At 42.7% G+C, this 12,517-nt stretch overlaps 2 protein-coding genes across 3 annotated transcripts in view; one reads left to right on the forward strand and one right to left on the reverse strand.

Moving 5' to 3' along the window:
* Positions 1–3,783: 3,783 nt before the first annotated feature.
* LOC139346009 (heat shock factor-binding protein 1-like protein 1) lies at positions 3,784–5,371 on the reverse strand. The gene is made up of 3 exons (XM_070984917.1): positions 5,188–5,371; positions 5,044–5,110; positions 3,784–4,290 (listed from the first exon to the last, which is right to left on the reverse strand). Exons 1-3 carry the CDS (start codon positions 5,230–5,232, stop codon positions 4,196–4,198), a joined length of 207 nt encoding a protein of 68 aa, XP_070841018.1. The 5' UTR covers positions 5,233–5,371; the 3' UTR covers positions 3,784–4,195.
* Positions 5,372–7,005: 1,634 nt separating this feature from the next.
* LOC139345809 (solute carrier family 66 member 2) overlaps positions 7,006–12,517 on the forward strand; it is a 28,613-nt gene continuing 23,101 nt past the window's right edge. The window contains exons 1-4 of one of the 2 annotated variants that reach the window (XM_070984653.1): positions 7,006–7,327; positions 7,573–7,799; positions 8,441–8,574; positions 11,922–11,972. In XM_070984653.1, coding sequence (XP_070840754.1) covers positions 7,591–7,799; positions 8,441–8,574; positions 11,922–11,972 — 394 coding nt within the window. In that variant the 5' untranslated portion in view covers positions 7,006–7,327; positions 7,573–7,590. Of the gene's footprint in view, positions 7,328–7,452; positions 7,800–8,440; positions 8,575–11,921; positions 11,973–12,517 lie in introns of those variants that run through there. The other variant, XM_070984654.1, reaches the window with a different exon arrangement.

Consider the following 12,517-nt stretch of genomic DNA (forward strand, 5'->3'; position numbering starts at 1 on the left):
TGGAACAACAAAAGGTGTTTCTGCGAGACCCAGTCTGTCGGCTTTAGAGAGTGTCAGGAATCACATCTGCCCCTGAATCTGTCTTAAAGGTTAGGTGTGCTTTTCCACCATCAAAGTAACAGTCAGTTTATCCAGGCTTGCTTCCTCACTGACTACCCCAATAAACTGAAACTGTCCCACCCTCACTGTGAACTTGTTCAGTATTTTGGAATAATGCACTCCGTGCCATTTTTCACACTCCTTACCTGGACATTAAAGAGAGTCACTATATGGCTTTCACCAAAGCCAACCGGCTTGACATGTCGGTAATCAAAAAAAGCCACTATACATGCTACATCGTCTTACACTGTGTCTTTACACAGGAGTGTGTGATCATAATGCAGGACAGCAAACAGTTTTTGGAATATGCCCTCCGCCATGCACATACAAATAGAAGCAACCTGTACACAGTGCACTCTCTGCCATCAGGCTGGGTCGGTAATGTCCAGCAGATCGTTTAATAGCAGGAGAAGAATGGAGGCCAAAGGAGTGTGAGTACTGGGAGACAAGAGTGTAAAGAGAGCTGAGAGGAGGATAACTACAGACAGGCAAAGTGAGAAGTGTGAATGGATGAAGTAGGGGCTGAGTTAGTACATGTCCTTAAACAACGCACCTTTTAAATCTATACTTTTCTCAGCTCGTCCCTGACAGAGCTGACGCATCTCCTGCTCTGATGCATAGCTGTTTGCTTTAAATACCAGCCTGATAGATTGACATTCTCAGCCGCCCGAGGAAGAGTTCCTCTTCTATTTTTCCTTACATACTGCACTAATGTACAAGCATCATCATCATCAAATGTGCACTGTCCACTGCAATTTCCAGCCATATTTACTGATGTCTTTCCCATAGATCTAAATGCAAATGTCAGTTTCATCACTGTTTCTTGATACAATGGCCAGTGGCCATCTTAATGCCATCAACTGGCCCTGCAAAGATATTAGTTTTCCTTCAATTTGCAATTAGATAGATAGATAGATAGATAGATAGATAGATAGATAGATAGATAGATAGATAGATAGATAGATAGATAGATAGATAGATAGATAGATAGATAGATGGTGCAAGGATCCATAGATAATGAGAGAGGAGAGGAAGCCACTTTAGACTATTGACATTTACTTTGTGTTTCACCTCGTAAGTGAAGTGTGCAAAAGCAGCATTAGGGAGAGGGAGAAATAGGGCGGACAAGTGTACACACCCACATGCAGTCACACACACACACACATGCAAATTCATCCATACTCCCTGAAGTGCTTCCCCCTATCCAGCGCAGAGTGCTAACCATGCAGACAGCCATTAGAGCCTCTCTGTCCCTCCCTCCCTCCCAGAGGAGAGCACCCGGCGTGGGCCACAGGGCTGAACCTCTCAGCCTCCCCTCTCTGCCAGTCATGGCTCTCCACACACCCACTCAGCACTCCACCATGGGGAGAAGAGTGTGTGATCTCCATTTACCGCCCCAACTGCTTGAGTAGTGTTGTGCAATGCTAAAAGAGTCTCCGTCGCTCGCACCCACACTGTTCAAGAATGGAAAATACCAGCTTGACACTTTTTTCCTTCTCCTCTCTCCCCAGTCTTGGCCGCCTCTCAAGTACACAGGGCCATGGGTAAACACATAAATACACACACACACACACACACACACACACACACACACACACACACACACACACACACACACACACACATACAAATACACTTAAATGTACACAAGCTGACAAGTGTGTGCTTCAGCACAGGTTGCCATAGCAACACGGTCATCAGCATTCTTGCTCTTTGGCTTCACCGTGCATGACAGTGAGGCAAGTCAGTAACTGAAGTACACGCACACATGCACACATGTAAACACCTCTTTATATGCAGCATGCGTGTTCATTTCACACAGATCCGAGCACGCATGAGCTGTATTCTCGTTAGGACATGTATGACAATGTTAGTTTTATTCATTTGTCTTACTTCCGCTGGTCTTAAATTGTTTTAAAATGTGAAGAGAGCAGCAGCGTCAACATTAACAAACACTGCCATCTGCAGCACAAACACTGCGAATGCATCACCAACCACAGTGACCTCCTAACATGTTCGTTATTTGACCAAAAGTATGTGAACACCTAAACTTAACGTCAAAAAAATGTGAATGTATAATATCTCATTCCACAGTATTGAGTAATAATGAGCTGCTATAACCGCCTCCACTCTTCTGCTTTCAGGCTTTTCCTCCACATGTTGGAGCTGCAGAGATTTCATGCACAGGAGTATTAGAGAGATCCATCACTGATGTTTGGTTGGGTGATAAGGTCTGCCACACAGTTAATGGTCCAGCTCCCCAAACTGTCACCACAAAGTATACTATTTATCACTGTATGCAGTAGCTTTAAGATTTCCTTTCACTGGAACAAAGGCGCTTAACCCCAAGCAATGAAAAGAAGTGGAGTGATACAATTACACAAAAATATGAGGTTTGTCCAAATACTTTTGGCCATATGCTGTATTATTAGTATTGTTGTTATTGCTGTTGCTATGAATACTACATCCAGTTGAATAAAACTACTGTTTAATGAATACTGATTCACAAATATACTGGGCGCAGAAACTTCAGGACCATGGTCAGTGACACAAACTCAAGGCAGTGAGTACATGTGACCACTAGAGGGAGATACAGCTTCAGATGAGTCGCACTTCGATCACCAGTGTGTCCTGTGTGCATTTTCTCGTTGGCACTAGAATTTTAATCCTGTTTAAGCGTCTTTGAGGAAGACACTGAACCCCAGTTCTCTCCAGGGAGGCTGACTGTGACCCTTGACCTTTCTGAGAAGTGGAGCAAGAGAAAAGGAAAGTTGGGCTTATCTATAATGGTAAAAGATACATGACAAAAATGCATTTACATGATCACATGAATAGAGAAATGTTCTCTTCACTAAAGCTGTTAAATTTACTCTGGCATGCTCTCAGTGCAGATGTCTTTGTGATTAGTGTCTCAATCAACTGTTCTATGAAATGTCAAAAAATAGTGAATAATGTCAGCTAACATTTCCTAAAGGCCAAGATGATGCTATGAAATAGCTTGTTTTCTTCTATTATCAGTCCAAAACCCAAGGACACTCAGTTTTCCATCATATAGAACAAATAAAATCAGATAATCCTCAGTCCAATGTAATTTCTAACAGACAACTCAGCATTGTTTGAAAAACCCTTTATTTGGCTGTTGCATGTTAAGTTTGGTGCACAGTGATCAACAGTGATACACTCCAGTATCTACGAACCATGAAGTCAATCTGAAGGCTAATCTGAGTGTACACAATGTGCATTAAACAGTGGTTACACAGGTAAGAGGACAAAGGAAGACAATGACATACAGCTGTATGTTACATGCTATAATATGGCCAGAAATTGCATAGATGTGATAAACAACAAATTCTCCCAGATATCCAGATAAGTTTAAGTTATCAAACTATACTACATCATTGTTTGCAGCGTGTCCACTCGAGAGAACACTACTATTCAGACCACTGTAGTGCAAATGACACAAAACCAGATATGAATTTGACGAAAACATTGAATTTTGTTGAGTGTTTGACCACTAGAGGCACTGTAGAGCACCAATGCATCGTTTGCATGAGGACACACATCCACATGGTGTGCAACTATGCACATATGCATGGCAGTTTGGGGCAGTAAAAGGTGGAAATGTGCCATTAAAATAGGAGAAGACCACAACATGTGCACAGTGCCAGTTTCAAGACATTAAAAAAGGCTTTGAAAATATTAAATGAGGTAGTAAATTGTGTGAATTTTGTGAATAAATGTGTTCGCTACACCTCAAGGGTGCAAACAAGATTTTTTTGGTTAGAAAACATTGAATGTAAAGAAAGCAATGTTTGTTTACTTCACTACTTGATTATGCACCTTGGTCAGCTGCAATCTGATTGGACATGTTTTGGAAAAAAAAATGTTACAAAAATAAATAATTTGTTGACATGGGATTCCAAGACTTTAAAGCAATATGTCAACTCAGAAGTCCCATTTCAAGATATCTGATCAATGTGTGGAAGCTTACAGTCACCACTGAAGTGACATCACCGTTGGCACAACAGCTGGAGCGGGCAGTCTTTGGATGTTACACGACGAGAGCTCAGCCGACAGATGAACTGCAGGCCGGCTGTCACTTTGAAATGGCCTGCTCCTCCATGCCAGCCTGTGTCATGAGCTCAGCCACGTTCTTCTCAAGGTCATCGATGCGGGTTCCCATCTCGTCTAGTGCGACAGTGAAGGAAAAATCTGCCACGAACTGGATATTTTTAGATTGACATTATATCAGTGATCAACAGCAATGTGTATTATACCACATCAAGAGATGTCATCCTAAGAAAAAGACAAGGAACTGTGCCTTTTAAACTCTTTACTTTTCCCATAAGTGTATTGTGGACAACATATAAATTAAAGGGTCACACAGAGAATGGGAGAGCACATCAGCTGTATTTGAAACAGCCGACTACACTAGCAATACATACTGGTTTGGCCAATTTATGCTTTAACATGCAAAATTAGAGAAGCACATGAACATATTAATATCTTCACTTGGCATGGAGCTCCGCTGTAGTGGACTAAGATACTTATTTCATCTGGACAGGTGATGTTTATTCACCCGCATTCAGGCCTGTGTGATGGCACCCTTAGCCTTAGCACTGTTGTAACTGTTGTAACAATGGAGTCTTGTCCTTATAAAAAGTCTTATCTTTTGATTTTTTCACTCACTTTTTTCATATAAGCTGAATTTGATAAACGAATGTCTCATTTACAGAATATACAGACAGAATGAAGACCCCTTAGGTTTACAGAAGTTGAAATGTAGCGCGGATGCTCATTAAACTAAATTTGAACGCCCCCCAGTGGCCGTGCATATTACCACAGGTGAGTGTTTAACGGCTTTGATTAGCAGGCGCTCTCAGGTGGCATGACAGCTTCCGGTCTCGACCGCAGACCGCTCATTAAGCTTCCAGAAAAGGATATTTTTGGACTCCAGCTGTTCAGACACAGCCTGGAATCTGCCTTGAAGTCGCTGCATCGTTTTCTCCATCTAAAGAGAAAGAAAGACGACTGAAAAAAGTATTTTACGAGACAGAGTATTTCACAAGACACATCGAACAAACTTACCGCCTCTGTCATGTCTGCCGCTGCTTTGCTGTCTGTTTTTGACATCGCTGGAATCTAAATGTCGGCCATATAACCTGACCACGTTTGTTTATTTGCTTCCACTGGGATGAGACGACGAAGATAAGAATACCAATTTAGCTTCCCCTCTGAAATGTTAGCTGTGACTCCCATAACTTTGCGGTAAGTTGAGTCGTCAGAGTGAAAACAATGTAACTTCCGCTGAGGGAGTGTTCATCATTTCAAAATAAAGGTCACTTGACGAAAAGCTTGCTCCAGCAAAAGAATAGTTTTGATGTTACCTGTTGTTACTTGTAACTTTTGTTGATATCAAATGTAATTATTCTAATATAACCTTAAGACTGGGAAATGGGTTTACAATAATGCAATAATTATATAAAAGCGTCAATGCCTATTTGATTAGTCTTCTGCAACACGCGACGTTTTAGCATTTTATTATGAAGGTAAATGTTATTAAATATCCGGTTTCGTGCTGACTTGCTTTGACTACCTTGACTTTGGCATCCGTAGTAATATGTATGCATGGTTGCATATGGGCAGAGCATTTTTGTTAACTCTTTGTAAACCGGTTTGTCCTGTCACACAGGTCACTGTGTGTATTGTGTGATGAGATTTGAAGGAACAACGCTCTGACCCCAAACTGAAGCTCTGGTGTTTATATAATAGATTATCCTGGATAATAGTGGCAGATGAGAGATGAGAGGTTGTCTGCCATGACGGTTGCGTAACAGCCATTAAGCCTATATAAATCTTTATAATCTGGATTTTGTGTCAGTGACAGTCTGTGTTCCCTCCTGCTGAATATGTTCAGATTTTACTGTGTAACATAATTAGAAAGGCCCGTTAGTCTGAACTGCAGCACTGGGTGTAATTTGCATGGCACTGATGTGATGTGCAAAGCAATAACACAACTGAAATAAACCTGGTTGCATGAAATATTTAAAATGTAGCTCTACTGTCAGAGCAAAGACCGGGGAGAGTGAGATTCTTCTGTTCCTTAAGGCCCCTTCTGGAGTGGATGTTACTCTTCTATCTATCTATCTATCTAGATAGATAGATAGATAGATAGATAGATAGATAGATAGATAGATAGATAGATAGATAGATAGATAGATAGATAGATAGATAGCTGCCATGCAGCTAGAGTTAGTGAGCCAGTCAGCTGCTAGTCAGCTGACTCTGCCAAGAGTTGGGACTCCTACTAAATAAGACCAATAACTTACCAAGCACCAAGCCTGAGAGACCGATTAAATAGAGTACAGAGGTGGTTTTCTTGCCAGGTTTGGCTCCTGACACCCAGAGTTAGCTAATAGGACTGTTAATGTTAGCAGCACAGCTAACCAAGCTAACTAGCAAATGGAAATGACAAACTCTAAAATACCATTAATGATGACAATCAGTGACAACTTTTGTGGCGTTGTCGGCGGACAGAGTGCAAGATGTGTCATTAATGAAAAACCATAATCATTGTTCATGGGAACTTTAAAGTGTTTTGGTGCATAAAGATATAGGAATTCAGCCATCATTCATTTTATTATTAACCTTATGCTTTTCCTCCCGTGAAGTGTCGAAATGTCTTGCATTAACAGGGTCTTTTGCGCAAATGAAAGCAAGAGCTGGCTGACAATATTTAAGCATATATTCAGTGATATATGATGATATAATAATTTTTCAAAGGTAAAGCTTTACTTTTCAACTTTAGAAATCAGACGTGTCGACCACTCGCACGCTTGTTTAAGGAAGTGTGTGAAATATCTTGAGTCGAATATCTTTGTCGTGACGTGTGGCGTGTGACGTTCCAGGAAGTGTGGGCTCGACCATAGAACAGAAATACACTGAATATCGGCCAGTTACTGAAGAAACTACTGAAATGTAGGGAGTGTGTACGACAAAAGCTATTTTGTTTCAGGCGAATTTCAAGGGCATTTATACTATTTCAGCAACGTTGGGAGTTTCCTCTTCTCAGTCAAGAGCAGCCTTTCGAAACAACGCCAGCTAGCATCAACAGGAGTGGAGTATCAGAGAAATGAGACGTATGGAGCAGATCAGTAGCTAACAGCTACAGCAGCCTCCTCCAGAGCAAACATTCCGGCTCCCTGTGTTGAACGCTGCTGTCCTGCCGGTACAGTAACTAGTAACTCAGCTGTTATTGTAACGTGAGCCCCTAATCGTCGTTTCTGGCTTGTGATGGCGTGGCATTAGCCGCTTCTTTGTGTCATCCGTGTCAGAGCTATGCACGACAAACACGGATGTTCCTCTTGTTACGCTGTCAAAGTTGCGAGGAATCCACGGAGGAGAAACACCTTATTATAGTCTGCATTGAGCCAGTGGCTGCTAGCTGATATCACTTCACAACTTTTCGCCCAGGTGTTGACTGGTGAGCGGATGAAGATGGAAGATGAGGTGTTTGACCAGATCGTGACCGTGTTTAACAGCCTGGTGTCGTGGGTCGCTGCCGGGGCTATGGTGTTTGGTGGGGTGGTGCCCTACATACCCCAGTACAGAGATATCCGCCGGACCCAGAATGCAGAGGGCTTCTCCACCTACGTGTGCCTGGTCCTCCTGGTGGCGAACATCCTACGGATACTCTTCAGGTAGTACACCATTCCCTGCCTGTTGCTGCTCTTGAATGGTGACGAAGCCCCATTCAAAAATCTGTCAATTTAAGACTCCTTTGTTTATCAGCCATAGTGTATACCTCACTGAACAAGACTGAGGATGTTTTAAGAATCAGTAGGATATACTTCAAAATTTGGCTTTAAAGAGATCATCTCAGGAGCTCCTGTCGCTTTGCAGTTTTAAATCATGTTTTTGTTTGTTGCTGCCACCTGATAAAGTGAAGGACACAAATTATGAGCAGCAGATGACCCATGCAGACAACTTACCTCTGAATAACAGCTGCTGCTGGACTGAATGAATGCTCAGTCAGCCACATATGCAATGGCACAGGCCTGACAAACAAAGGGCTAGAAGAAAACAGTCGCTGAAGAGTACATTTTCTTACCCACCAAACTGCATTATGCTGCAGCTATTGTTAAGACACGCCATTGAGCAGCTTTCACGTATGTTTGTGCTGCTAATCTAATGTAACAGGTCCTCGGTGGGTCTTTGAGACAGAGGAAAGACACATGGGAGACTGCATGTGTGGTATTCCTGGTGCTGAAGCTTCCCTCAGTTTTTCGCCTGCCACATGTTACACAGTAAATTCACACATTCTTCTGTTTTTCACCATCAGATTTGGCCGTTACTTCGAGACCCTGCTGCTGTGGCAGAGCATCATCATGATCGCCACCATGCTCATCATGCTGAACCTGTGCACCAACGTCCGCATGGCCACTGAACTCAACACCAAAAGACGCTCCTTCATAGGTCAGAAACCCTCTGCGGGGCCTCATTACAATGCAGATAGAGCTTGTTTACATTAATACTGTGTGTGTGTGTGTGTGTGTGTGTGTGTGTGTGTGTGTGTGTGTGTGTGTGTGTGTGTGTGTGTGTGTGTGTGTGTGTGTGTGTGTGTGTGTGTGTGTGTGTGTGTTGCGTGCACTTTTGAGTGCAGCTTCAAATGTTCTGTGCCTGAAAGAGCGAGTGTGTGTGTGTGGGAGTGAATGGTGAGACAATGTGTGATGGAGATGTGTTTGTGTGTGAGAGTATAAAAATATCTTGAGTGCAAGCGGGAGTGTGTGTGTGTGTGTGTGTGTGTGTGTAGGCAGGTATGTGTGTTGAGCGTTTGAGAGAAATGTAAGTGTGTGTGAATGAATGTGCATGTGAGTGTGTGAGCGTGGTGTTAGCAGGGCTCCTTATCTCTCAGTGTGAGTGACCACCAGGTCACTCTTTAAGTGAAAACCTGCTGCCATGCTTTGCACAAGTGTTGCAAACGATGATCACACGTGAACTTGGCTCCTGATTGTTGCCTGTGACGTGATGTGTGCGACATGTTTGTTAATGGATGAATCCAAAACGAATTCTCAAAAATCAGCCTCTTAAGGGAAAACACTGGCACCTCAAACCTGTAAATGAAGTAGTTTTCTTACTAGAGCTGTACCGAATGTCATACTTTAGAGCTCTCTGTGAGAATCTCAGGCGAGGTACGAGATCCACGAGTGTCCACACTGAAGGCTGCTGAGCCACAGAACACATGCACACACTGGAGCCGCTCCAGTCTGCTGTGTTTCGAAGGTGCGGCAGCAGATTCAGCTGAAGATGCAATAACAACACAGTCTTGTGATCCGTTGAATGTTGATTTAGAATTTGAATGTCAACGTTATGAACAAAGCTGCAAACTTTATTCAGTTCAGCCCTCTTCCTTACTGCTACCATTTTAATGAGTAGGCAGGTGCCAGTTTCAAAGAGTTCATAGATGCCTCATTTGTTCGTCCTGCACTAATCTTGAAGATCAGACATCTTCTAATAATACAGGTGGTTTAGTAGGGAATATATAGATTGAAATATTTGGAGGGCACATTTTTTGTTGATACAAATACTTAGTTAGCAGTATAAATAACGGATCCACATCTATGGGATTGTTATGTGCCCTTAAGAAGCAGCTGAGATGTAGAGAACTAGTCCAAAATGTCCACAGTCCAAAGCCTGCTGCCATTTGCAATAAAGTCAACAGAAACTGAGATGCCGCTGTTCCTGGAAACAGAGCGTGCCTTTCATAACAGCCCCCATCACGTCAAGCCAGATTTAGTTATAAAAGGCCAGAATCGCAAATCACATGTTTCCTGAAGGGGCTTTACAGTCTGCACAACATACAACACCCTCTGTCCCTATTAATGTCCTGTGAAGATATGCAGCGCCGTACATGCTGAAGCATTTCATGTGCATCTTTTTGTACGTGAACAGACAAGACGAGGCCCTCTGTGCTTTTATATGTCACGTGTTGTATGCGGTGTGGGACTTTTCCACCCAGGCACACTGTATCCTCCTGCTGCTGGACTGCTCCGCTCTGCCTCCCGTCCCTGTGGCGCTCTGAAGACAGGGGACGGGAGGACACTTGAATAATGAGTGCTAATGTCCTCAGGCTCAGCGTCACATGAGAAGATACAGAGGGACAGTGAAAACTCTGGAAGCCAGTAGAGAAAGCACTAAAACTGCAGTCTGCTTTCAAAGAGCAAAACCTGGATCCTCAGGCCAGTCGGCCATGTTGGCAGCCAGGGATTCAGGAACAGTCCAGTACTGAAAAATTCATTTTCCAGACAGCTTCAAGACACACTGTTGCATTGAATGCTATGCCGTGGAGGGTCTTTCTTTGTGTTTGTTGTTGTATCCACTGTGTACAAACCAGCTCTGATGCCTTACAGTTTAGTTGGTGGAGAAATGACACAGTGCCGGTCAGACATTTCAAAACTTCTGTTACGGCTGAATTTAAAGGAATAGTTTGACATTTTGAGAAATGTAGAGAGTAGAGAGTTAGACAAGAAGACAGTTATCAGGTTTATACAGCCAGAGCTAGCAGCTGGTTATCTTATCTTAGCATAAGCAAAGCGTTAGCCTGTCTTTGAGAACAAAATCTGCCCACCAGCACCTCTCAAGCTCGCTCACTGTCACATTATATCCTGTTTGTTTCATCCAGACAAAATCTCAGGACAAATATGTTGAATTTGTAGTCTCACAAGGTTTATGTGTAGGTCTGTTTCATGGCTGTGAGCAGTAATCTCATGAAGTCAGTGTGAGGCTATTCCCAAAATGTCAAACTATTGCTCTGAAAACTTGGTTTCGAATCATACTTTTTTTTTTAATACCATCTGTATGATTAAGAATTTACCATTCAAAAACCGAAGCTGATCTGCTTCGTCAGGACTGTGTGGGCGTGCTTTGACTAAGCTGCAGTGACCTGGCCGCGGACCAAACCACAGATACACAAATCTGTCATCTGAAATACCCAAAACCCTTCAGACCTGGCAGAAAATTTGTCCGATTCCAAAAAAGAAGGGACGTTGTATAAAACGTGGATAAAAACAGAACGCAGTCACCAAACAAGCTGTTACTGACAGCAGTTTTACAAAGTGTTCCTGAGTCCATGTAGTAATACTCTTCATACACTCATGTGTTCACAAAGTGGTGAACCTCTCTCCATCCTCGCTTGTGAACGACTGAGCCTTTCCAGGATGCCCCTTTCATACCCAGTCATGATACTATCACCTGTTATCGATCAACCTGTTTACCTGTGGAATGAACCAAACAGGTGTTTTTGGAGCATTCATCAACTTTCCCAGTCTTTAGTTGCTCCTGTCCAACTTGTTTGAAACATATTGATGCATCAGATTCAGAATAAGAATATATCTACAAAAATCTATGAAGCCCGTGAGGTCAAACATTCAGTATGTTGTCTTTGTACTGGATTAACAAGTTATCACATTCTGTTTTGTTTAGGTTTTACACAGCGTCCATCACTCATAGCAAGAAGCTGATTGGGAAAATATGTTTTCAGCCTTACCAAGAATACTTGATACTTAATCAGTGATATAACTTATGAGGGGATCAGACACTCAGTCGTTCTGCAGCGTCTCAGATTACTCGCGATGACCTGAAATGTCTGACCGACTGTCGCACAGTATTACAAAGTCATGGCCAACAGCAGAAACCTGAGATATTATGGGTCACCTCTAGCTTTGCTGAAAAAAATGAAGAAAACCAAGCTCTTTTTTTTTCTTTCCCTTCCTGTCCCTGTTTTTCTTTTCTTTCTTTTTTTCTTTTTATTGTTTTGTCTGTAGCGACAGACAGTAAGGACGAGGAGATCAGAATCCCTAAGAGGCTCTTTCTGGGTATGTACAGAACGTTCTGTGTCTGCCATGAAACACCAGTCGTAGCTCATCTGCCTCTCCATCTCTGTGTGTCATGCATGATGCCCCCCCCATGGCTCCCCCTGCAGCCCAGCCAGCCTAACCGATGACTAACTCCACCTGCCACATGCGCAGATGAAGCATGATGAGCTCATTTCACCCGCATGTTGTTGCATTCACGTGTGATTCATGGAACGTATTTACTGTCCGTCCGTTGTTGATGTGATGCCATCATGCATGTTACGCTTCACCCTCACTGCAAATGAAGGGTCAGCTTTCATTTCACAGGAAACCTGTGTGGATGAGATTTTGCATGTGTTATTTAGATGCAATGACAAAAGCTCATGTATTGTGAGGTCGCATAGACTTTACTGTAGACTTAGCTTGTTGATAGCACTGACTGACATCTCATAGTTCAGGTTTTTCTAACTGTATGCTTTTGTTTCTGCAGTTTGAAGTGATTGATGTGTTTTTGTGTGTTCATTGGCCATTAAACCGGTGCATGCTGATTTGATCCCACCCCGGAA

Source organism: Chaetodon trifascialis, chromosome 17, assembly GCF_039877785.1.
Source record: "Chaetodon trifascialis isolate fChaTrf1 chromosome 17, fChaTrf1.hap1, whole genome shotgun sequence".
Classification (NCBI taxonomy): Eukaryota; Metazoa; Chordata; class Actinopteri; order Chaetodontiformes; family Chaetodontidae; genus Chaetodon; species Chaetodon trifascialis.

What these genes read in the sequence shown, in the direction of transcription:
- LOC139346009 (XM_070984917.1), bottom strand. Translation starts at nt 5,232, where the DNA reads ATGTCAAAAACAGACAGCAAAGCAGCGGCAGACATGACAGAGGCG. An exon ending in CGGCAGACATGACAGAGGCG is followed by an intron (nt 5,111 to 5,187) that starts GTAAGTTTGTTC and finishes CTTTCTCTTTAG; the next exon opens with ATGGAGAAAACGATGCAGCG. An exon ending in TGAACAGCTGGAGTCCAAAA is followed by an intron (nt 4,291 to 5,043) that starts ATATCCTTTTCT and finishes TCACTGTCGCAC; the next exon opens with TAGACGAGATGGGAACCCGC.